The sequence below is a fragment of the Manis javanica genome, chromosome 8 (assembly GCF_040802235.1).
Source record: "Manis javanica isolate MJ-LG chromosome 8, MJ_LKY, whole genome shotgun sequence".
Lineage (NCBI taxonomy): Eukaryota > Metazoa > Chordata > Mammalia > Pholidota > Manidae > Manis > Manis javanica.
The window spans coordinates 102,041,246-102,066,788 of record NC_133163.1 but is presented as its reverse complement, the minus strand read 5'-3'; the positions used below and the strand labels follow the sequence as shown (position 1 = coordinate 102,066,788).

The following is a 25,543-nucleotide window of genomic DNA, read 5'->3' as shown; positions in this document are numbered from 1 at the left end:
TATGTGATTGTTATAGTATTCTGTCCTTTTCTTATCTTTAAAATGTCTTAAAAATAAAACACCCCTTATTTTAATAATATATTATTTCATTCATCCCACTATATTTATGTGCCAGCCACTGTATTGGGTGGGATTGGTGAACAGAATGGGTACGTGGTCCCTGCCCTCCTGGGACTTAAATTTTAGAAGAGGAGGCAGCAGGTAATCAGAGATTGAGATGATTTCTGTGCTGGGAATAGTAGATGGATGTGCTGGGGGTTAAGGGGGATGGAGGGGCATGGGGAGGGGCAGGGAGGGTGCAGGGGCGGCTGAGTACCAGCAGCAGTGAGTGCCGACAATGGCAGGTAGGCAGGAGTCAGATCCACAGGCCTGTAGGTAGACCACTGTGATAGGAATTTGAATTTTCAGCTCAATGGGTAAAGCTAAGCAGGAGTAATTGTAGGTCTGTGAGAACTTACTAGAGTATATTTAACATTTTAATTTTAAAATTAAATTCCTCTTTGGAAATTATAAAACTAATATGCTTGCTGCCACCCATGAATTAATGGCACCTCTCCAAACATATAAGCACCTCTCCTTAAGTAACAGTGCTACTGCCGGGCGAGGAACCATCCATGCCTTGCCCCAGCCTGTTTGTGTTTAGATGAGCCCTTGCCGTGCACACCCTGCCAGTTTGGAGAGAGCTGGGCTCAGTTTGACCTGGAAATAAGGCAGCTTCAAAGGAAGTTACCATCATTAAAAGTGATGAAAGCTGAAGCTGTAAGCTTTGAGGTCTCAATTCAGAACAAGATGAAGGCTTGTGGTTCCCCAGCCAGCAGGGTGTTGTTATGAGCCCTGGACCCCAAGCTGGAAAGTCCTGTCCTAGGTGGCAGAATCCTGGAAGCAAGCACTACAGCATAGCAGCTGTGTGGCCCCGAGGAAGTCAGAGAACTTCTCTGAACCCCAGTTTCTGCATCTGCAAGATAGGGCCAGCCTCTCGGGTTATCATGAAGATTAACTGGAAGAAATTGTGACGGCATCTCAACCATAGGCATCATTCAGATGTGAAGGGTTTAATAGCTAATTCCTTCTGGCATTTTAAGTCATAGATTGAGGTTTCTCCATGGCTTTTAAACTTTAGTTCTGAGTGCCTTTTAGAAGGCGCAGGTATAACAAGGCAGGAAAATACTTCCTGATGTTTGGTATTCTGCCCCTGCTCTACAAAGCCCTGCTTTTGCCCTGGCTGTGGAGCACAGTGAGGCCCTTTTGACCCTCCCCGAGGCCTCACCCTGGCCTGTCCGCAGTGTCCAGACAGGCCCCAGAGCCTCAGGACTATGCAGGGTGCATGTGGAATGGGCTGCCAAGAGCTGTGTGGGTTCTCCTGCTCCGAGTCACCCAGGAGCTTCCCAGGGGACAAGCCAGGCCCTCAGCCTGCCCAGGAATTCAAAGCTGAGCCAAGCTGGCTCAGTCAGGTGAGACTCCCAGGAAACCTACAAGTGGAGCTGGCAGGAACCTGTCAGGATTAGAGTAGTCAAGAGCCAAGCTTTGGAAGCACCAAGAGCTGTGGTCAGATTGTGTACGTGGCACCACCTGCTGACTACTGGCCTTTGTCTCCTCTGACTCTGACCCATGGGTGTGACGGTGCGGCTGGCAGGCCTCCACATAGGGCGGGGTAGTGAGGTGACAGGCGCCCCTGCCAGTACTGTGCTCGGCTCCCTCCCAGTGGGAGCGCTCATCCCGCCACGAGGTGAATTTGGTGCCCGTGTTTGTTCAGCCCACACCAAGTTTTACGGAGTGAAATAACTCACAGGAAAGTCCAGATTTCTGGCTTGTCTTGAGAACTGGGTGATCTAACACCCTGACCTGCCTTAATCCATGGTCACAGCAGCTGGAGCTGAGTAGCAGCTGCTTTGTAGGACAATCCTGCCTGCCTGGCCACCCTCCAGCCTGCTCCCCATTTCTGTCGTCTGCCTGCCTCCTCTCTGCTCTTGAGTTAGCAACTCCAGGGCCAGCTACTGACAGTCTGAAAATGAGGGCAGGCCGTGTCTGTCTTGGACCTTAAGGGGATCTGCTGGGCTGGGGGCTATGGAATGACCTTGCTTTTCTCCTCTAAGAGCTATGAAACACCCCTTGGGGAGGCAAAACCGTCCTGCCTCTCCCCTTGACAGGCAAACGGTGGGGAAGAGAAAACACCTTTGCTTTTTCACCAAAAGCAAAGGTGTCACAGTCAGGTGGGCTCCCAGCTGAGTCTGAGGCTCTGTGTGACCTTAGGCAAGTTTCTTAACCTCTCGGAGTCTTATTTCCTCCTGTGTAAAGTGAGGATAGTAGTGCAGATGGCAGTGTTGTTGTGTGGATTAAGTGATACACTGTCCTGTGATGTGCCTGTTTTAATGCCTGCCTCAGGGCAGGTGTTCTGTACATACCAGATTCCTTTCAGGGGCAACCTGGAAAAAGGTGATTTATAAACTGACTGCCAGGATATTAAAACCAGAAGTTTTGAGGCATATTTAAAACTTGCACAAAACATAGCAAACTTTTAAGCTGTACGTTTGTCAAAAAATACTTATCTGTAAATGAACCTATGTCCTTCAAGTTATATTTTAACTTGTTTAAACTGTATTTCAGCTTTGAAACCTTTGATGTGAACAGCTTTGAACAATTTTGCATCAATTATGCTAATGAAAAGCTGCAGCAGCAGTTTAACCTGGTAGGTAACTTTCCTGCCTTTTTGAATGTAGTTCTCAACCTTGTGCGTGAACTTGGAAAGAAGCACATTCAGGCGTCTTCCTCTTCAAATCTCCCATTAGTGAGGGAGCGGCACGCTGGCTCGCTTCGCCACCTGGTGGCCATGTCTTGAAACCGCACCTTCCCATCCTAGTGCATCTTTTTCCAACCACTTCCCAACTTCTAAGCTTGGGTCGTCTCACCTGCCATGCTTGGACACAGACCCTCTATGCATCCAGACCAAATAATTTAATTTCCTGGAGGCTCCACCGCCTTGTGATCCTCTGTATATTTTCTCATACTGTTCTTTCCCTGTCCCTTCAACTCCACCTGGCCACCTACTGCTTGCTTTTTGAAATTCAGCTTCTCACGCCAACCCTTGAGGAAAAGATAGTGCAACATCATGGAGAGCATGGGCTTTTGCTCAGCTTGACCTGTTTGAGCCGTAGCTCTCCCACCTCCTTCCTCTGGGACCTGGGCTCAGAGTGTCAGTGTCCTCATGATAACCAACAGGTCAATAGTATCTGCCTAGACTTGTTGTAAGAAAACCTAACATTGACTCATACTCAGTAAATGTTTCTTTTCTTTCCTTTTCCTTGCCCTGGAACTAATCCATGGATAAGCACTAAATTTCATCCCATTGAAAATTGTATTTTGTTAGCATTCTCAAGAATTCCTTGAAAGTTTAGCACTTAATAACTGCCATGAAGGTTTATTCCAAGTAGATATGCTGCGTAACCCACCTCAAGTCGGTCCGCCCCCTCTAGTACTGTGCTCTCTCTGGCCTGCAAGAGCTGTTTCATTCTCAACCTCCTGTTGGGCTTCCCTGGCGCTCCCACTGGGGTTCTTCTGTGAACGGCTGTCTCCTCACTGCCCTCCCCGTCCGGCCACCTGCAGCCAGGATGAGCCCGAGCCAGTCCTCTGGGAAGCCTTCCTGATACCCTTATGGCCTGGCCAAGTAGTGAACAAAGCCCTCCAAGCTGGCTGCTCGCACTGGCCCCGCAGCCAGCATTCTCGGGCAGCCTGGATCTGTCTTGGATAGCAGCCATGGTCTTGAGCAGGGAGGGGTTCCAGGGCCACCCTGAGTACATGCAGTGCAGCAAGTGACAGGATGTGGGGACCCAGTTGGACCAGGTGGGAGGATGATGGCTAGAGCGACGTTAGATCAGCGGCTTGCTCATAGGTAAGGGGTATTGCCTGCACCTCAGGGTCTTCCATAAACATTACAAATTAGTCATGCATCTGTGTTTTCCAAAATCTGATATCCTGGTCTTCAGAAGCACACTTTAATATTCTAACTTCTGAATTTGCAGCATGTCTTTAAACTTGAGCAAGAAGAATATATGAAGGAAGATATCCCTTGGACTCTGATAGATTTTTATGACAACCAACCAGTTATTGACCTGATTGAAGCAAAAATGGGCATTTTGGAGTTGCTGGATGAAGAATGCTTGGTAACTTTTAAAAATAATGTTTTCTAAAAAAAATAATAATAATAATAATAATAATGTTTTCTTCTGAGTAGTAACAAATGAGCATATTGCAAAGTGAATTTCTTTAATGCACATGTAAATCCCTGCTGCTATAATGGGTTGGCTATAATGCTAGGACTGCAGTCTATAGCAAGAGCCCTGAGGGCCAGGAGGGCCTCCCCCCCCTCAGCAGAAGCAGTCCATCCTTGGGTAACATGCATGACCTGTAAGGTCATGTCCAGCAAGGAGGACCCCTTTAAGGCTGTCCTAGGTGTATGTAGAGTGGACATGGAAACAGCAAGTGACCCCATGCCAGGTGTTAATGACTAACAAGGACTGAGTTTCCTTTCACTTCCTCATCTTCGTGAGTCATACATTGGGAGTAGCTGAAAAATCAGCACCACACAGTTGGAGAGGAGCGTCTCTAGGGGCTTGCCTGTTATTATTTTCCTTCAGGAGGAGCACCTGTTAGTGGGTCAGCCTCCCAGTGCCCTCATGGGGCCACGGGAACAAATAATTCCCAGGACAGTATTCATTGTTTGGTTTAAACATTGCATTTCGATGTTATACATAGATTTTATTTCTTTTCCGGAGATTTGTTTGTACCCAAAAAAGTGATCATAATGCTGAAGACTCACAGGCACTTTCTCCCTAGAATTTTCAATTCAGTGGTTCTCACAGATCAGCCTCTCTGGGGCCACCTGTGCCTCAGCGCCTGCAGAGATATAAGACTAAAGGGCTGGCTTCAGGGCTCAGCCTTCTGGACCTATCTACTCTGGGCAGAGTGCAGAGGCCAAGGTAGTCTCGAGGAGATGATTGTACCCGCTCTACACAGATACACCCTGGGGACACAGAGAAATATGAAGGAATCATTTGGACATAGTGGGTATTAAATTCACTGAGTTTGGGCTGGATATAATTGATAGCTTCAAAATTACCAGAATCAAGAACAAGTTTTCCATTAGCTTAATTTGAGGAGGTAAGAACTTAGTTCCAGGGAGTTGGTTATTAATTAGGCAATAAAACAAAGTAAAAGCTGTTTTCCAGAGGGGGGGGCGGTGGACTACATTTAGGTGCTAGTCTTTCCCCATTCAGCTGAATAAAAAATCACGTTCACATAATGCAATCCATGCTAGTTTTTTCTTGAACCCTTAGACATCTTTGGGAAGAAATAATAAAATACTGCCAATTTTGCAAAAATACAGTTCTTCATTCTTAAGTCATTATAGGATCATCTTTTAGTTTATAACATTTTGTTCTTCTAAAAGGACATTGATATATATTCACTTAAATGTCACTCTAACATGTTACGGTCAAGAACAAATTTATGCCTAGAACTGCTTTATAAAAGGAGCCACTTGACTCGGAGGTTCCAGCTCACCTTGTCCTCATTTAGGATTTAGTGCTTTTTCTCACCTCCGTTAATCTTTCACCTTCTTACCTGGTATTTGGTTTGCTTTTCTCTTCCAGTTACCACATGGAACTGATGAAAACTGGCTTCAAAAGCTGTATAATAACTTTGTCAACAAGAACCCTTTGTTTGAAAAACCCAGAATGTCAAATACATCCTTCATCATCCAGCACTTTGCGGATAAGGTACAGGGACGGTCCATTTGGGAGCAGGATGTCGGCTCGGCCCTGAAGCCAGACCTGCTTCCTGCTCCGACTCAAGTCACACCCAGCATGTAGCTTCGATGAAGGATACGTGTGTGTGCTTAACAATTTTTAATTTGTGTGTATCACAAAACATAGGAGTTTCAGCCAGACTGCTTTAAAGATAAACATGTTGCTTAGTGGATCTCATTTCTGATTTGGGATTTAGTGTGAATTCATTAGCCTTTTAGAAGTTTATTTTCTCTATGACATTGTGATCATCAAGACAGCATAATTGTATCCTATCATGAAAGCTACATCTTGTTTTGAGGTTTTCCTTTTTTATTAAGTTGTACTATATTTATTATAGTATTAACACAGTTTTACTCAAGATACTGCATTCTACAGGTGAACTTATTTTCTTCATTCATCTCCTTTTTTAAATGAAACAGATGTCACTTTAATAAAAAGAAATTTTTAAATTACATTACAGAAGACTAAGAAAATAGAAGGAAGAAAAAATCACCATAACCACCTACCCTTACCATACAGTCTCATCTTGCTTCCCTTCCCTAAGGAAACTCATGTCCCCTGCCGTTGCCTGGTTGAATGTCACCATAGCGGCCTGGCCGGGGCCTGGGGGCTGTGGGAACAGCCTGCATGTGTCTGTCCCGCAGGCTAGTGCCATGGGTCAGAGTCACCTGGCTGTGCCAGTGGCTGAGGGGGCAGCGGAGGGGACAATGAGCTGGAGAGCTGTAATAACCTTCGAGGGCTAGAGTAGTGCTGTGAAATACGGTAGCATTTTAGTGCCCAGCGTTTTTCAGATTGGTTCCTGAAAAGCTGCATATGCTGTGAATGATGGCATATCAAGTTATATTTTCTAGTTGTTGTCCTTTCTATTTTCATGGTTGGGATCCCAGGGGGAAAGAAAAAAGGGATCATATCTCATTTGGGATTTACTTCAAGAAGCCGTCTTTCTGGTACCTAGTTTCTGTACATTTAGTTCTCTAACCTGCCACTTGCAAGAAGTCACTCATGAAAGAACTAACTATGTGGCATGTCGGGCGCCTTGCAGATCGGTGGGAGGAAACCACAGACGCAGTAAGGTTATTCTGGGTTCTCAGGTTACGTAGCCAAGGATATAAAGTCATTTAGTAAGTGAGGCAGCCATGCTTAGATGCAGCAAGTCAGCACATCTGCAGGTCGCCAGAGCTACCAGTAGAGGCATCAGCTACCCGACACTGTTCCCACAAATGGTCTCTCTGGATTGGAAACTTCTACATTTCTTATACCTTTTGCCCATTTAGACTAGTACCACCAGCCTGGAAGAATCTATACAACAGTCCAAAGTCTTCATTCACAAGGGAGAGTTTACATATAGCCAGTGTACCTGTTTCTTCACCTAAACTCTGCCCAGTAAGGACACCTCCTCACCCAGGGGGGAAAAGCAGAGCCCCTGTCCAGGAGTCTGTGAACACCCTCTTTGCCTCCAGATTCCAGCACACCCAAAAACCTGTTCTCTCACAGTGAATTTTTAAAATTTTATTTTTAACATACTTTTTAATTTATGAAGAATACTTGTCATGTAATAAAATATATAACCCAGAGGCATAAGTTATTAGGGTTTGAATGTTGAAGCAGCCACACTGGATATGTTGTTGTTTGAAGGGGTTGAGAAGCTTTACAAATCAGAGAGGGATGCAGGAGAGCTTTTCACAGCCCAGTTCAAGCAGTGCAAACATTTACCCACTCCAGACCTGACTTTAAGGGCTCTCGTGGCCCTTGAAAGCTCTTTGGTGAGCTGGCCATTTTTTATTTCCTTTCTGCCACATCAACGCTGATTTGGGAAAACATTTCTATTTGAACCTAAAAGACCCCTGAGCTCTTTTCTCCTCTTGATGGCTTCAAAGGCAAAGTGAGCCCCAAGTCTGGTCTTCTAAGGGGCGTGTATGTTAACTGCACACATTGCAGGGAATCACCAGTCACTGTGGCCAGAGGGAACTGACAGGTGAGTGCAAGGTGATCAGCAACTAGTGAGAAATCTAAGCAGTGACAGATGACATGTTCCCCAGCTTCCTATAATGGGGTTGCTGTGAGACATGGAAACTGAGTCTCTTTTTTGGAAGATTGTTTTCATAGCCCCTCCGTTAATTTTTCTTTAAGAAGAAAAATCTGTGGTTCTTAGGTACTGTCTGCTTTGCCTCTTTGGAAGTAATTAAGTCCTTTCTGTGCATAGGTAGAATATAAATGTGAAGGTTTCCTTGAGAAGAACAGAGATACTGTCTATGACATGCTGGTTGAAATATTGAGAGCAAGCAAGGTTTGTAAATTCCTAAGAGGGTAATTAATGTTTTCCTTACCTACTTGACATGGATCTGGATACATACAAAAATAGCCATTTTAGAATTGGGACTAGGTTGTGATCCTAGCTTTCAGAAAGCATACAAATCTCCATCGTCTGCAAAACCGAACCAAACATGCCAAAGCCCGAGAGGAAGGACAGCTAAGACAACCATTTAAAGAACCACAGTTCACATTTGATTTATTCATTCTCAAATATTTATATAGCACTCACCACGTGCCACGCATTGTCCTGGGTTCTGGGTGCAGCAACGAACAAGCAGACAGGGTTCCCGCCCTCGTGGAGCTGACTGTCCAGAGGCGGTGACGTTCCTGAACCGCGTCAGCAGCAAGCAGCGGCAGGCAGAGCTGAGTGTGCAGGGGACCCGAGGCAGGGCAGGGAGGCAGGGACGCAGAGACATGGGCACTGCTGCAGCGGCACCTGTGGATTTAGATTTAAGCTCCTCGAATCCACGGCTCTGTATGATGTAGTGTGTCACCAGAAGAATGACTTCTGGCTTTTTCTTTTTCTCTTTAAACATTTCTCATTAAAATTTGAGAATAAAGATACTTCATACGTGAGCCTTCATTTTGTGGCTATTAGGTTATTATATTTATCTTCTTCCTTTCAAAAGATTCTCAGTCCTTAGCTGTTCAAGTATTTTGAGAATTTCTCAAATGAATATGAGCACTTCTGTTAACAATCAAAAATAAACCTCAGGCCATGACAACTTCAGTTATTAAGACTAGTTTATCATAGGGAATTTAATGTGGAAACAGTCTGAATCTTGTGTACAAAATTAACTGACTTAATTCACCAGTCAGTTCCTCACCCTAAGTGTACCCTGGGGTCCAGTCTGGAAGGTGACCGCAGATCATGTGGGAGCACAGATGGGCCTCTCCACTGGGCACGTGTGCTCTGAGGCATGGGAAGTGCAGATCACTTGTTCCACGGGGCATACCAGCATGCATTAGGCAGGGATTCTTCCCCAAAGGAGATTCTCAGTGTTTGATTTAAAAGAAAAAAATGTGAGGCTCATTCTGAGGGAAGATAAGACATTTAAAGAAATAACTGATGCATGGTAGAAAATACTGAGTGCCTTAGAAGTGGTGCAAATAAAAAGATTAAGATTGTTCAGAGGAAATTGGAATTAATTCATGTTGGGGTATGAATCTTTTAACTATTTTTTTGCCCATAGTCTAAGCATGTGAAAGGGGTGGACCTGGAAAATATTTTGATAGGAACTTGAATACTGGGTGAGTTTGAATCTGCAGGGATGGACATAGGGCAGGAGGGAGGAGATTGCAGGTGCGGAAACCATGTGAGCCAGGCACTGGGCTGGGAGTAGTAAGTGTTGGTCACTTTCCACTTGCTGACTCTGAGTGCTTCCCACATGCAGACCGTCACACAGCTTTCCGCTCTGTCCCCATTCCTGGGAAAGAAGTCGTGGGTTGCCCCCAGTGAGGGTGACCCTCCTGTGGAATTGAGATTTGGCTGTGGAGACTGGCTGAGCTGACTTTACCCCCAGTGGTTCAGATGGGGCTGTTGTGACTGTTTATTTGGTCTGCAAGCGGAGGGCTCTGAAAGAACACTTTGGGACACTGAAGTCCTTTCTGTTCCTTCCAGTTTCATCTCTGTGCCAACTTTTTTCGAGAAAATCCGGTTCCTTCTTCCCCTTTCGGTTCAGCGATCACAGTTAAAGCTGCAAAGCAAGTCATCAAGCCAAACAGCAAGCAGCTGCGGACCACAGTGGGGAGCAAGGTACCCAGCGTGTCTGAGGGTGAGGGGGCCACGGGCACAGACCAGGCCCCCGGGGAACCAGGCCTGGACGTGGGCACTGAGCTGCTTCAAATGCAGTATGAATACAAATGCAAAGGAAAACAATAGCTCATCACCATCATACCTCAGTGTCCAAGGCTGCACATGCCAGAGTGAACCTCGCATCTGTACAGTGACTCTATCACTAAGGTCCCTGCTGTTCAGGAGCAGTTCTGTCCAGAACAGTAGGACATGCTGATAGTCACAATCATGGATTGAAACCTGTCCTAATACATGTTCATCCATGAAGTTAAATCATCCTCTTCTTTGGAAAAGTTGGGCCGTTTGTCTTTTTTTTTTGTTTTTTTTTGGCCTTGATGTAAGTGTTCAATTTCAGTACGTTTGTTCTCTAACCTTATTTTCTAGTTCCGCAGCTCTCTGTACTTGCTCATGGAGACCCTCAATGCAACCACACCCCACTATGTTCGATGCATCAAGCCAAACGATGAGAAGCTGCCCTTTGAGTAAGTGCTTATGTGCAGCAGAGAGGGAGACCCTGAGGAGGCTGTTGCCGTCATGTTGGAGAATTTGCTTATAATTGTCTTGAACTTTATGGTTTCTGAGTTTTCACATGATTCAAAACATTTCTGCCCTTTACCTGTAATGTTAGTACAACCCCCCCTGGCTGAGCCACCTCATCCCCAGGGTGAACAAGGGGGCTTGATCTGAAAGAACAGTCTGTAGTGAGAGTGTAGACTAAGAGAGCCAGAACATTTTCCTTGATGCTAAGAATTTGTGTGCACAATAGTGACCATAGTTAACAATACTGTTTTTGCAGATATGAAAGTTACTAAGAGACTAGACCTTACAAATCCTCATCCCAAGGGAAAAAATTCCCTAACTGTGTGGTGATGGATGTTAACTACACTTACACTGGTTATCATTTCATACTGTATACAAACACTGCGTCATTACATTGTAGACCTACAACTAATATAATGCTAATACCTTAATGTTTTTTTTCATTGTTTTTTACAAGGCTGTAAAGGAGAAGAGGTTTTGCCCTCAAACATGCCAGGGAATGTTAGACTTGTTCTCTGGGGCCCCGAGGAAAGGCCTCAGACCCGTGAGTGGAAGTTGTGAGGGTCTTTCAGGGCCTAGAGTGAGGGGGTGTCCAAGGGGCATGCACCCTGTCCGTGGAGGCAGTGAATGTGTCTATGGGTCGCCCAGGGATCAGACTTCAGCCACAGGGCCACATGTTGGGTGTCTTGTAAAAGGAACTCAAACCTGAAAACAGGAGCTTGGCTGAGATGACATGAATGTTTCTTCCACCCTGCTTGTCACTCAAAGCTCAAAGCAAAGGCCATTTCCCCGACAAGACCCCCTGTCACCGCCAATCAGTTGCTCCTTTCTCCATAAGCTCAGCAGAGCTTTCTGAACTCATTCACAGAGGTTCTGTTTTCCTTTGACACCCAACAGTTATTAAGGATCTGCCTGGTGCCAACAGGGGGAATGCATAGATCCTACTCCACAGGAGCTCATAGTCTAGGAAGGTCTGCCACTCTTTTTATGGGCATACTTATCAATTATGATGGCATAACTCATTATAAAATCATCTTCTTTAAGGTTTGACTCCAAAAGAATTGTTCAGCAGCTGCGAGCCTGTGGCGTTTTAGAAACAATTCGCATTAGCGCACAGAGCTATCCCTCCAGGTACACGTCGGTCCTTGTGTTTGGGGAAAAGCGCCCACCTTCTGGTCTGTGCTGACAGCCAAGGGGACTGGCTGCTTCACTTTGTCAGATACTCTCATAAGACACCCCAAGATTTTTCCCTCTGTGTGGTGGGAAGGCCAGAACTGGGTGATGCGCAGGCAGTGTGTGAGATGGAGGCTGCTTCCCTCCAACCCAATACCATGTCCACTGCTGGTGAAAGTCACCTGCTGCCTACCTGGTGCTCCCGGGAAGGCGGCTGGAGGGGGGGAGAAGACAGTTGTTGGAGGGGAGCATCGACAAAGACCATCCAGGGAGCAGACAGGCGTACTCGGGTGTCGGCGGCGGGGGCAGGGGTGTCACAGGCCTGTGCCATCTTCCCAGAACAGACTCCACCCCACCCCACCCCACCCCACCAGCAGCGGCAGGTCTGGCGGCTAGCCCCACAGACGTGATGTGCCTCCTCTCCGGCGCGCCTCCTTAGATTTCACTGTGACTTTCCAGGTGGACGTACCTTGAGTTCTACAGCCGCTATGGTGTCCTCATGACCAAGCAGGAGCTTTCATTCAGCGACAAAAAGGAAGTGTGCAAAGTGGTTTTGCACAGGCTCATCCAGGTCAGTCTTGCTCACCTCCTGGAATCGTGGACAGTTATGGCCTGTGTGGAGATGCTCACCTCCCAAATGGGTTTCTTCATCTTTGCCTCAGTGTCAGAACCATAACTGCCATAAAGAAGGAGGAGAATGTGCCCAAGCATTTCTGTGCTGAGAGGGTCAGAGCAGACACACTCCATGGGGGCATCATCTCCTGGCGGCAGGGACCCAGATTCAAACCCTGGCCACCTCAAGTGTCCTCCTGTCCTGCTGTGTCCCCCCCAGTCTAGGGGGCTGTCCCGGGCCTGGCGTCTATTACATGGTCTGCTGGGATGGTCACTGAGCCAGCTGGATTCCAGACGTGGCACTCAGTGTGGATTTAAGTTACTGCCAGAATGACGAGTGATGACGGACAGAGGAAGGGACTGTGTGATGATGGCCGGGAACGGGGGTGGGGAAGAAAACCCAAATGAAAACAGAGACCAAACCTTTGCAGGTTCTTCTGTTCTTTCTTGGAAACCACCTATAAGGCTGAAGCTCCCAAGAGGCCCAGCCGAGAAACACGGGGAAAGCACACACACACACCCACCATGGGGTTGTGCATCCCACAGATGCAAATCTTAACCTCAAGTCCATTTCGTCCCCCAAAGTGGCTTTAAGCAGACAAGTCAAAATGTGAATTTCCAGATCATGATCAGGATTTTTCTGCTTTATGGCAAAGAACAAATAGGTCAAAACAACAAAGGTTTTGGCATCTTCAAATCTGTAAACATTTTCCACATATTACAGAAAATATGAAAGATTTTATTTCTAATTCTATCATTTTTGTCTTCCAGGACTCTAATCAGTACCAATTTGGTAAAACCAAAATTTTCTTCAGAGCAGGACAAGTGGCTTATCTAGAGAAACTCAGATTAGATAAACTGAGACAGAGTTGTGTTATGATACAAAAGCACATCCGTGGCTGGCTCCAGAGGAAAAAATTCCTCCGAGAGAGACAAGCTGCCAGGATAATCCAGCAGTACTTCCGGGGTCAGCAAACCGTGAGGTATGTTGGAACCAAGGCAGAGGTGTGAAACTGTGTGGCTTTTCTTTGCTGATGGCCTCCAGGGAGACGGCCCGACAAGGGCCAAAGGCCTTTCTGCTTGGCCTGGTAATGCAGAGGTGTGTGTGTGCATGCCTTCTGGTGGCCACGCGCCTCAAGATGAGAAGGTGTCCTCAGGGACAGCTAACGCTGGCTCTGCCTGTGCCCCCACGTGGCAGAGATGATGACCAGGACCCTGAAGAGAGAAAGCAAGCCCTGATCAGAGTCAGAATTCCCAGTGAGAACAGATAGAAGGACTGGGCCCCTTGTCTGTAGGAACTGAAGATGCCTGAGACGTTCAGGGTCCTGGTGGAGCCCCTGAATAAATGCCATGAATAGCCACTGATCTGACCACCTGCCAGTGGTTGGGGGGGCCGACCGTGCCAGAGGGAATCCGTGGCAAGTTCCTGCCAGCAAACTTAGGGCCCCCTGGGAAGGCTGCTGCAGCCTCAGGGGGATGACTGAGTAGAGGGCAGCTCCTGCAGCCGTGCCCACCCCACCCCTCCAGTGCCCCCAGGAGTTCATGCTGGGCTGGCCAGTGAGGTGGGCATCCTTCCCGGATTGTGTCCTGTGTGCTCTGCGTGCTCCTTGGCATGCTGTGAGGATGGGCAAGAAGTCAGGTGCGTAAGGGTCTGGCTGTGTCTCAGAGCCTGACCTCTTCCTGAGCTTGAGGCTTCACCTCGGCAGCATCTGGGCTTCTCCATGTGAGAGGCAGACCACAGCCTTCATCTCGGCATGCCCAAACTGGACTTCCCATCCCAGCCACTGGTCCACTCCCCCAGGTGCCCATCTTACATGCAAATATATAAGCTAAGAGCAGCGGTCTCCAGGGCAGGAAACCCCAGTTATCTTCTCCCCCAGGCTCATGCTCACCTTCTTCTTGGGAATCACCGTGCCCTGACATTTCTACACCCTGCCTGCATCTCCTGTCTGTCCCATCGTCCCATCCCCACGCCGCCGCCCTGTAGTGGCCCTCATCTCGTGCCCTCTGCTCTTACAGCCCAGCCCCCACCTGTGCCTTTCCCTTCCATCTTCCTCAGGCAGGGCCGACCCGAGCCCACGCCCGCCTTCCATGTCTCCTGTGGGCTGTCTCCTGCAGAAGGGCTCTGTCTTTCACATGGTATTTGAGGCCCCTCCATGTCCTAGATGCATTCTTAGGAATGGAAGCCCTGTGGGGACAGGGGCCAAACTTGTCTGGCCATACTTGCTTCTGCACCTAGGATGCAGTAACATGGCTGTCACACAGTAGTTGTTCAATAAATACATTTTTGGATAACAAATGGCCCCATCTATTTTCCTAATTTCGCTGACAACTAATTTTCTCCATGTATCTTACATTCTAGCAATTCCAGACAGATTCTCTTTGTCTGAATTTTTCAGGCACAGCGAGGCCTCCATGCCCTCACTGGTCCCTCCACCTGAGAGGCCTTTTCCAGTCTCACTGTCTACAGAAATCCCACTTGTTAATCAAGGGCCGGCTCCCATGTCAGCCCTTCCCATGCAGAGCGGTAGCGCTTTAAGATCTCTCTTACAGATTTTTCATAGTTATTTTTCCTCATATCCCACTCAGCCGTTTGTAAGCCTGTCTGCCCTATGAGGTTGTAAACTCTGAAGGTAAGAATTTTGTCCTCCCCTCCAGCCTTTTAGACAGGAGTTGACAGTGTTTTTCTGTAAGAGCAAAACCTTTGGGCTTTCAGGGCCTTGCAGTTTCTCTCACAACTTCAGCTCTGCAGTTGTAGCCTGAAATCAGCCGTGGGCAGTGTGTAAATAGTGGGTGTGACTGTGTTGCAGTAAAACTTGACACTAACAGGTAGGAAGGCTGCAGATTTCGCTCCAGGCCGCTGTTTGCCAACCCCTGATCTAGAGCCTCCTGCTAGATTTCCTGCAGAATGCATGGCTAGATGAAGGCACGAGGGCAATGCCACAGCCAGCTTTGTGGTCACGTATGGTAAGCTGAGTAGAATAAACCACTTACAGAGTTTGATGTAGATTTGCAGAACATTTGACTACTCCACAGGAAGAAAGTGCTGCCTGAGCTGGGCGCACTCTAGGATAAGCCATCGCCCAGGATAACAGACGCTACTCTGCATTCTCTTTAACCTAGGAAAGCTGTTACTGCCACAGCCCTAAAGGAAGCCTGGGCAGCCATAATCCTTCAGAAGTACTGCCGTGGATATCTCGTTCGCAATTTGTACCAACTGATTCGGGTGGCCACCATCACCATCCAGGCCTACACCCGAGGATTCCTGGCAAGGAGGAGGTATCGAAAGGTGCGGCTGAGACCACATCTTTCCTGGGACATGGGTTTGCCAGGGCTCGTGTTATTTTTCACCAGCAGTAGTGAGATGGTTTCTCTGCGTGAAGGCCTTCCTGGAGAGTAGGGAGTTCTGGTATGTGGATGTCTGTTCGTACCTGTCTGCCACAGATAGGATTTGCTCATTGCCTCAGAAGTTCAGTTATAATAGGGCTCTATGAGTTGATTGCAAGGAATTCATATTTTACACTGGGAATATTTTGGTAGTTGTATTTCCCAACATTGGAGGAGTTGAGAGAAACAGTGGACGTCCAGTCTGCATTTCACAAACTCTTTGTTTTAAAGATGCTGGAGGAACACAAGGCTGTGATCCTTCAGAAGTATGCACGGGCGTGGCTGGCCAGACGCAGATTCCAGAATATCCGACGATTCGTGCTCAACATTCAGCTTACTTACAGGGTCCAGCGCTTGCAGAAAAAGCTAGAAGATCAGGTAGGTATTTAGAGCACATCTTTCATATTTGCTTATTCTAGCAGATTTATTTTGTTCTGGGCCAGGTCCTTAGCTATGCTTTTGAGATTTACGCCTATGTTAGGAGGTTCCAACAGTTTACATGGACCACATGAACTAGACAACAGGACACTGTAAGGCGCTGCTAAATATGGTTGTGTAGGTTGTACACTGCACAAGAGCAGTTGCCATAGAGGGCAACTGGGGCTGAAATCCAGCCTGGCTTTGCCTGCCAACCTGTGTGTCCTGGTAAAAGCTGGACTGCCTTGAGGCAGAGGTGCCTTCCTCAAATTTGCAGAGGTGCTGTCTGCATGCCAAACCATGCTCCCTCAGGACTGTGCTGGCTCAGGAGAGCTGCCATTTTCTAATTTGCCCAAAAGTCCATATGGTCCAGCTGCAGCCCTGCCTAGTTTGGGAATACTTCCCATACCATTCCCACTGGTAGGAAAAAAAATCCACATGCTCTCAGCCAGTGTGGGAGGGCTATGGAATATGCAGCATCCAAATCTATAAACCTCACTTCTGGCCTGTCTCAAATAATACCCTGATTCTCCCAAGGTGAGCACTAAACTTAGCCCTGAGCTATATTGTAAGGGTCCTTAGTAAAAGAATGAATGTGCAAAGAAGTAAACTTGAGGTTTTCATGCAATTTCCCCTCATTGTGCTATTGGTAACAGGCTGGCATGTTATATGGCTTGTGCACTGAAAACTAGTCCAGACCAGCTGGTAGCAGGGCCTGTGGGAGACCCAATGCTGCCTGGCTCCATTCTGCGTGCACCATCTGCTAGGGCTGCTGTAACTAACCGCCACAGACTGGGAGGCTTAAACAAGTCAGTTTCTCACACTTCTGGAGGCTGGAAGTCCAAGATCAGGAATTGGCAGGGTTGGTTCCTCCTGACTTGTCTGTCCTCAGCTTCTAGAAAATTGTCTCCTCCCTCCATCTTCACATCATCTTCCCTCTGTGTGTGTTTATGTCCTCATTTCGTCTTCTAACCAGTCACACTGGATTAGGGCCCATCCACGTGACCTTAATTATGTCCTTAAAGACCTTGCCTCCAGATATGGTCACATTCCAAAGTACTGGGTGTTAGGACTTATGTGAATTTGGTGTGTGTGGGAGGGGGCGGGGGGCAGTGGCAGACACAGTACAGCTGATGACCCTGGGGTTGCTCCAGGACTGACATGTCCCACACTGAAGGGGCCACCAGCTCAGGAAGACACTCACCTGACCAGCTGTGCCTCGCTGTTTTCACTGGGATGAAGATGCTCACACATGCCATTGCAGTGACATGTGCTCCGTGTAAATAAACCTCCGATTTAACATAGATGCCATGTTACAGGTTATGAGAAGCAAATGAAACAGCTTCTTTACTTGGGATGAACTTGTATGTGTCTGCTGGGTTTTTTTCTCTAGAACAAGGAGAACCACGGGTTAGTAGAGAAGCTGACCAGTCTGGCCGCTCTTCGGGCTGGTGACATGGAGAAGATTCAGAAACTGGAATCAGCCCTGGACAGAGCAGCCACCCACAGGCACAGCTACGAGGAGAACGGGAAGAGGTGCAGGGCCGCCATGGAAGAGGTCCGTGCTGGGCTGGCTGTGGGAATCCGTGCGAGGCCCCCCGTGGAAGGGGCCCTGGCTCAGCGCTGTCCCTGAAGCAGATTCCTGCAGAGCAGAGCAGGTTGTGCTGTTGGCTTCCATTACCTAAGGGAGCCTGCCTGCTGGGGGAGGGGAGAGCAGAGGCCTTGGGTCCAGGTGGGAGGAGAAGGCTCAGGCTTCAGGAAGCACAGCATAGTGTTCCCTCTTCTTTTCAACTTTTAAAGTGATGAAAGGCCAGAGAAGGAGCCCTGGGCAGATGCTTCCCTGTCTTCCAGGATGCTGGTCCCCTGAAGCTTGTCCACCTGGGGTGTCCCCTGAAGCAACTTCCCTGGAAGAGCAGTACAAAGCTTAGGGAAGGTTTTCATATCTGTGGTGGAGTACAAAGCAGTACATACAGAAATCCCATGTCTCCAGTTCAAATTTTGCTTTGCTGCTGCCTGGCTGGATGACCTTGGGCAAGTCACTTACCCTCTCTGAATTTCAGTTCCCTCATATGTAAAATGGGAATCACAAAAAGGGACTATGACAGAGTTGTGAGGGTAAAGCTGTCAGATGAAATGATTCAGCCAAATCCCTATCACAGAGCCCTGCACAAGCATGAGCTAATGTTCTCTAAAGAGAGGTCTTTATTACCATCCATTCTCCTGCGCTTCCCAAAGTCCTCCAGCACCCGGGCCAGGGCAGCCTGGAGCCCCAGGCATCATCTGCCCTCCCTGTGGCCCAGTGGCACCAACACGGTGCCCTGCCCACACTGCTGGTCACCAGCCATCAGCACCACGGGGTCCCCGGCCGCCAGACCAGCAGACACTTCACCAGGAAAAGCTAAAATCATAGAATTTCTGTCATGATCACACATCCTTCCTGAGCAGTAACAGTCCCAAAGTGTAAATCCACCTTCTACCAGAATTTATGTCATATATTAAGGATTTAAATTCGCTGACTGTCAAGAAGCTCAAGAACAGGATAGACAAGTTTCCTTAACTTTGAGGAGATCTTTGATTCCGTTCTTTCTCCCTGGTTTCAGCCATCACTGGGCTGGGGTGGGACCTGCTATCTGCTTAGTCATCTGGAGCCCTTGCATATGAAATAAATGCAGCATCCTGCAGTTGACTGGTGCTGATGTTGCCGACGGTTAGGAGCTGAGATCAAAAGAAAAATACAAATTTAAAAATACACAGCTTTACATCAAGAAAGACAATAATGACAGAACTTGAAATGAGATTTTCATCAAAGTTTTATTTTTTCTTCCCTGTGCTAGAAATTGGCAAAGCTACAAAAGCATAATTCAGAACTGGAAATACAAAAAGAGCAAATACAGCTAAAGCTTCAAGAGAAGACTGAAGAGTTGAAAGGTAAAGCCCAGCGTGGCCTGATACAGTGGTTCCCACCTTATCCCCGTGGGTATATTCCAAGCCCCCAGTGGGTGCCTGAAGTCGCAGGTGGTACCACACCCTAAGTATGCTATGCTCTTATACATTCCTACCTCTGATAAGGTTTAACTTATAAGTTAGGCACAGTAAGAGATTAACAACAATAACTGATGTAAAATAGAACAATTACAACAATATACTGTAATAAAAGTCAGTGAATTTGGTCTTTCTCAAAATATCTGACGGTGCTGGACTCACCGTTCTTCTTGTGATGATGTGAGATGAAGTGCCTCCATGATGAGGTGAAGTGAGGGAATGAAGTTGGCCCTGTGACGTAGTGTCAGGCTACAGTTGATATGTCAGAAGGAGGGTCATCCACTTCCAGACCACAGTTGGCCACGGGTAACTGAAGCTGTGGAAGGCAAAACCATGGATAGGAGGGGACTACTGTACATTCATACATGCACTCGTCCAGTCATTTGGGAAATAACTGTTGGGTGTGAACCGAGTGTTAGGTAGAATCAGGAATCTGGTGTATGCTGAGTATAGAAAGGTAATTTTGCTCTATAGAGAACAACCTTATTTAAATTATAGTAACTTTATCCTATGGATTCATCTGTTTTACTTCTATCTTTTGTCAGACAGCATAGCAGTCCCTGTCTCAGACCCTCCTGGGCCACTTGCAACGTACAGATGGTTGGGCCATGAGCCTGGAACTTCTCCATCAGCAGACGGGTGTGCCTGTCTGTGTGCATGTGGGTGTATCTGCGTGGTGTTGGCATGAGTGATTCAGACATCTGTGGGTTTTTTAATACTTTGGGGTGATCCTGATGCACAGTTGGTACTGGCATAATGTTTGTCGCTTGCCAAGGATTTGCAGTCAGATTTCAGATCTGTCTCAGTTGCTTGGCTTCAGCGGCATGCGCACCCTCTACAGCCGCCCGGGCCCTCAGTGAGGGCCCCGGCTTAGTGCCTGGGCCACGTCACCTCAGGCTGTTGGCTGCAGACTTTCATTTGGGGGTGTGGAGCCGCCACCCTAGCTCTGTCCATCTGTAGCTTTCCAACTCAAACGCTAATGCCGAGCACTTGCTAAACCCCAATAGGAACAGGAGCCTGGTGGCTCCTGATCAGGTCGTTTAAATTGCCACACTCAATCCCCTATCTTGTCCAGGGATCTTTTCCTTAAGCTCTAATGTGGGGGCAGCAAGGGCTGGGGATCTAGTCCCCACCTTTACACCAGGGTCCGGAGGAGCGCAGGAGCCCTGGGAACTTGGGGGTTCAGGTCAGAGTGTGGGAGGAGGAGGTGAACACCCTGGGTCCTGGCCAGCAGGGCAGGAAAGGTGGTTCAGACGCTGCCCTGGATGGGTATGCCCTCCTGCTCCAGAGGCTGCGTGCCCTCCACCCGGTCTGAGAAGTAATGGAGAGGGCCTTGGCGAACAGGGGGTCAGAGGTCTGTGAGTGAACCTTGACCCTGAATTAGGAAAGGGCTTACCTACCTCCACCTTTTTTACTGCAGTGAAAGAGAAGAGTGAAGAGTTGAAAGGCAAAGTCCTTCTGGGTGTTTGTTCTTTTTTCTAGCTAATGTCCCACAAGAAGATCCAAATTGCCACAGGTGTGCCCTGAAAGTCACATATTTGACAGCATTGATGTTTGGGTGGAGAATTTTATACCTCCTTCTAAAAAATGCCTGAGCACTCTCCCACCTGGTATCTACAAACTGCTTATCCTGTGGGTCCCCCTGCATATGGCAACTGATGTTTTGTGAAGAGCACCGTCGTTGCTTACCCTGTACCTGTGACCAAGGGATGTTACCAAATGTCGCTTCTCCTTTTTGAGATTCCGGCTTGGATACCATCCGTGCTCCTGGGAGGAGCAGCACATTTGGGCAGCCTCTTTAGCGCCTTTGCAGATGGCCCAGGACGGTCAGCAGCACACACCTGAAGCCACTCTGCAAGTGAATGGAGAGTTGAAACTGTATCAGATACACTGGTTCTATTAAGCTTCAGCATTTCCCTAGTGTTTCCTGGCTGACTCATAACATTCTGAGGCAGTCGTTTTGATTCAGGGATGTTTGGCAAACAATCCAACTGCTGGCTTTTTTTAAAAACCCAGGTTATGTGAAGTGTTCCTCTCATGACTTATGCCCCGGCTCCTGTCCAGGACAGGACTCAGAAACGGGGTGGAATTCAAGGAAAAGCTGTCAGCTAAGTCCAAACAGGGGTGTCAGGCTTTGATGGGCGGCATCTGTCATTCTGCTCCGGTGTCGGTGGCCACCTGTTGTGTGTGGATGTGTTGGGAACACACGGCTGTCAGAGCCACCGAATGTCCGCAAGCCCAGCGACTGTTTCCTAGATGTCCGGTGCCACTTTGTGGAGGAGACGCCTGTACGCAGAGGCAACAGCAGCTTGTTGGTACTTTCTCCTGCCCAGATGAAGACAGACACTTTGTTATTTCCTTGGTGTCATGAGTGAGTGGTTCTCAACCAAAGCACTTTTTGTTGCCCTCCACGGGGACATCTTGGAATGCATGGGGACATGTTTGGTTGTCACAGCTGGGGCACACGTGCTGCTGGCTTCCAGTAGGGAGAAGCCAGGGATGTGCTCAACGCCCTGAATGTGCAGCATGGTCCCCTCTGCACAGCAGAGATTATCTAGCCTGAAGCGCCCGCAGTGCTGAGATGGAGAGACCCTATCGTTGATTGATCATTTTCTTCCTACAGGGTTTCTGTTTACTTTTAAAAATAGTATTTATTGCCACAAGACCAATATGCTTTTTATAATCAAAACAAATTTTACTCAGACCAGTAAAAGTACTAAACATAATACTGTTTTGTAGTTTCCAACATGACAAATTTGTGAGAATTATTATTTTGAACCCCCCTTATCCATATTTCTAACTTATAAAAGTGACAGTTATACTCTCATCTCAAGTCCTGTTGGTTACACACAGCCCGTGATAAGGACATTCTTACTTTATGTATGACATGAAACAAGACTCTGGTTTGCAGACATATTTCAAAAAGCTTTCTCTTTTCACAGAAAAAATGGACAACCTCACCAAGCAACTCTTTGATGATGTGCAAAAAGAAGAAAGACAAAGAATGTATGAAATCTAGTTTGCCTTAAAGCTCCGTCTTTGTTCTCTCTCTGCTGTTTTATATTTTGCTTCTCAGCGTGGAGATAGCAGATTGCAAATACAGGAGAGTGAGGTGTGACTTTTTTCAGGAAGCAAGAGACTTTGAGATTTGTGAGAGCTCATTCCCAGAGTGTACCTTTCAGGCACTGCAGGTTGTACGGATATGGGTGCTCAAGCCCTGGAATTTCTTGCTTTCCCTTTATTGCTGAGACATTCAGACACTGCCCCCCTTTCAAATTCCATCAAGTCCAAGAAGTAAGATTATAGTGCAGGAAGTCAACCTCCCTCCCTTACCCCACCTGTTGTCTTTGTTAACCTGGTTCTTACACCCAGACAATAAGGGATGTAACCATCTCACAGAAATTAAGGCAGGTCCCCATGACCTTGTCCTGTGCTAGTCTCACCTTTTCCATCTCAATATCAAACCTTTGCTCATCTCTAAAGACTCTGATCTGTGCTCCTATCTCAAAGTTTTAGATCTCAAAGTAGGGATGTCTGGCAGGGCATTTGGGGGGATTTGAACATTCTTGGCATGTCTCTCTCCTGGGGTCTAGAAGGCTCAGGGCTGTATGGGGTAGGGGTGGGGGTAAGTTACACAACTTCTCTGTGCAGTTAGTTGCCAGAGAGCCTGGCTCTGGGTGGGGCCCAGAGTGAGGGAAGGGGATGTCTCTGAAGAGCTTCAAGGGTTCACAGATGCATAAAGTCTTTCATGATCCTATGTCAGTTTAAAAATAGAGATATTTGACTCTTTACCTTGAAAAGTCCATTCTTTAATTAACTCCAGGGCAAGAGCTCCGTTCTTGGCATCTCACCGTGATAGGGGCCCCTCTTGGGAGTGGTATTTCAAAGAGGGGCTCAGAGAGCCAGGCTGGGGCCAGGTTGCCTGGAGTTCTGCTGACCCACTCAGTGCTCAGCAGCACCCTCCCCTGGACCTCAGTCTGGCTCCTGGTCGACTGGCTGCAGAAATCCCCAGAGCCGTCACAGCCCTCGAGAAGCATACATACGCCCGCAATCTGTGGGTGCCTCCCAGTCAGTTCAGGCTGCGAGTCTCAGATTCTTTTTACACAGGCTTTCTGGTTGCAGTTTGCTTCTTCAGAGGTTTTGCTGGCCTCTTAGGAGCACTTTGGTTTTTTGAAAGACCTAACAACAAAGTTTAAAAGTATGTTAATATTTATAAAAGGAAATGAAACAAAAGCCTATTGGGAATGTGACTCTCTTCCTCTCAGTTTTTCTCTTTGAGCTATAAAAGCAAGTAATAAAATTGAGCTGACAACCTGGTGTATAGATTGATGACTTAATAAACTCATAGAGCCCCTGGGACTGACTGCTTCAGTTCTCGCTGAGCTCCTGTGGGCTGTGTCGGGCTGATCCAGGCCATGTATCTCTCCTTAGTTGTTTTCTTGGTCAGTCATCCTATGTTTAATTAATCAACCATCTCAGAAGGAATTGGGTTTCTGTGGACTTTGAGGAACCTAGATTTGGTTTATTGTAGACTGTTTGAAGGGCTGGGCCCTTTGACATATTAAATGGCTATATTAACTTGTTTAGAACCAAGCCAATACCTTCCAGGACCCTTAGAACCTGGTAGGGGCCAGGACTTGGCAGAAAGGGCCAAAGTCTTTGCTTAGGAAGTGGCCCCTCTAGGGAACTACATGGAACTGGGGTGGCTTCGGGAGTCCAGTGTCCCAGACACCACTAGATTTCCAAGTTTAGCCTTCCTATCCTGCGTTTCCTTTGCTGGACATTGTAGAGCCACACTTCTCAGATCTGAAGGTATAAGAAGCTTCCTTAACCTAAGGGGACCAGGAAGAGTCAGCTAAAAATAAGGCCTTTGTTTAGTGGAACTGTCACAATAGATCCTAATTAACTCATTGCGTCCTTTCCAGTCTTTCATTATTTTCAAAATGATGAATAGTTCTAATTCAGGATAAAGACTTTTGAGACAATTCTAAATAATTTTTTGCTGCCTAGACTTCTTGAAAAAAGTTTTGAATTGAAGACACAAGACTATGAAAAGCAGATCTGGTCTCTGAAAGAAGAAATTAAAGCTCTCAAGGATGAGAAAACACAGCTGCAGCATAGCCTGGAGGAAGAGCGCATTACCTGCGACCGCTTAAAGGAGGAGGTGGCCCGACTGAGCCAGCAGGCAAAGGTAGAGGTGCCTCTGGCTTTCAGAGGAGCTCTTTGCCCAAGTCCTCTGACCCGCTGGGGGGAGCAGGTGTGCATGTCCCCAGGATCAGACAGCTGATGGGCATCTGTAATGGTGAAAGTCAAAAGGACCCAATTCCTTCAGTTCTTCCAAGTATAAACCCCCAAGCTGCCTCTGACTTAGCAAGAATTGTTTTTCATATTTTAAAAGCCAGATTTTTAACTTTTTTGAAACTATATTTACATAAAGTTATTCAAATATGTTGACCTTGAGAATCCTTCCCAATTAAGTTATAAATTGGTGTGAGCCCTTATTTTACTATCCATCATATTGTTTATATATTTATAAATACATATATTAAAATCAAATTAACTTATCAGAATCTTACATTTTAAACTACTATCAGAAAATCCACAAAAGCAATCATCCATGCTTGCACAATCAAGGCTCAACTAAATTCCTTCCCTCCCAGAAAACACGAAAGTGTGTCCCTATGTTTTTAAATGCAAAGCATTTCAGTGTAAGGTTGAAAAGCTTTTGAGCTCTCACTAAATAAGTGAAACACACATTAGTAGAATGTTAAGATTATGTAGAGTTCTCTATAATTGCCTTAGCAAAGCCATGCATGGTTTAGAAGAGCTTTAGGAACCACGCATATGTTGCCTCTGAACTTTGTAGCAGAGCTGTTGCCGTTCTGTGGACCCTGGTTTTCTATTGTTTAAAAGTAAGGGATTGGCCTGTGGGCTCAGGAAGGACCATAACTTCCTATCACTGCTTCATTCTTGCTGGTCACATAAGGATGATGTCAATCTGGGAGTCATATCATGTGGCTAGTCTGTATCTTGGGAAATCATGTGGCTGTACTTGGATTGAAGCACCAATATTTGTCACTCACTTCTTCTTTGGGAGCCAAAACTGTGGCCCAAACTCTACAATGTGGTATATTAAGGAGAGTCTGACATTCAGAGAAACCAAGACCATCTTCAAGTTATACTTACAGTCTGTAAGTAAAGACACATATGTCTTGGAACATTCATTGAAATATTAAAAAGAGCATCACTTTGAGATTGTATGGTCCAGGGGCCCCCAACACCTTGCTACATGACTCCGAACATGCCATTTAACCTTTATGCAGCTTCAATTTTCCTGTCTGTATAAGATCACCTTACCCACATTATGGTCCCATTAAGAGGACTAGGTTATGTATGAAAAGTGAATAGTAAATATCTATTTGGCCTCCCTTCTCACTCTCTGTGGAAACAGAAGCTGTAGCCC

At 47.0% G+C, this 25,543-nt stretch overlaps 1 protein-coding gene across 8 annotated transcripts in view; it reads left to right on the top strand.

Annotated features, from left to right (window-relative positions):
• MYO5C (myosin VC) overlaps positions 1-25,543 on the top strand; it is an 88,331-nt gene that overhangs the window by 33,352 nt on the left and 29,436 nt on the right. For all 8 annotated transcript variants that reach the window (XR_012120695.1, XM_037021018.2, XM_073211865.1 and 5 more), the window contains 15 exons: positions 2,605-2,686; positions 4,017-4,157; positions 5,646-5,771; positions 8,005-8,088; positions 9,736-9,870; positions 10,294-10,391; positions 11,494-11,580; positions 12,082-12,193; positions 13,006-13,217; positions 15,358-15,523; positions 15,853-15,999; positions 17,432-17,596; positions 18,873-18,966; positions 22,023-22,086; positions 24,091-24,271. Coding sequence is in view for 7 of the 8 variants with exons in the window: in XM_037021018.2 (XP_036876913.2) it covers positions 2,605-2,686; positions 4,017-4,157; positions 5,646-5,771; positions 8,005-8,088; positions 9,736-9,870; positions 10,294-10,391; positions 11,494-11,580; positions 12,082-12,193; positions 13,006-13,217; positions 15,358-15,523; positions 15,853-15,999; positions 17,432-17,596; positions 18,873-18,966; positions 22,023-22,086; positions 24,091-24,271 (1,894 nt within the window). In the remaining variant the exon portion in view is untranslated. The remainder of the gene's footprint in view (positions 1-2,604; positions 2,687-4,016; positions 4,158-5,645; positions 5,772-8,004; positions 8,089-9,735; positions 9,871-10,293; positions 10,392-11,493; positions 11,581-12,081; positions 12,194-13,005; positions 13,218-15,357; positions 15,524-15,852; positions 16,000-17,431; positions 17,597-18,872; positions 18,967-22,022; positions 22,087-24,090; positions 24,272-25,543) is intronic.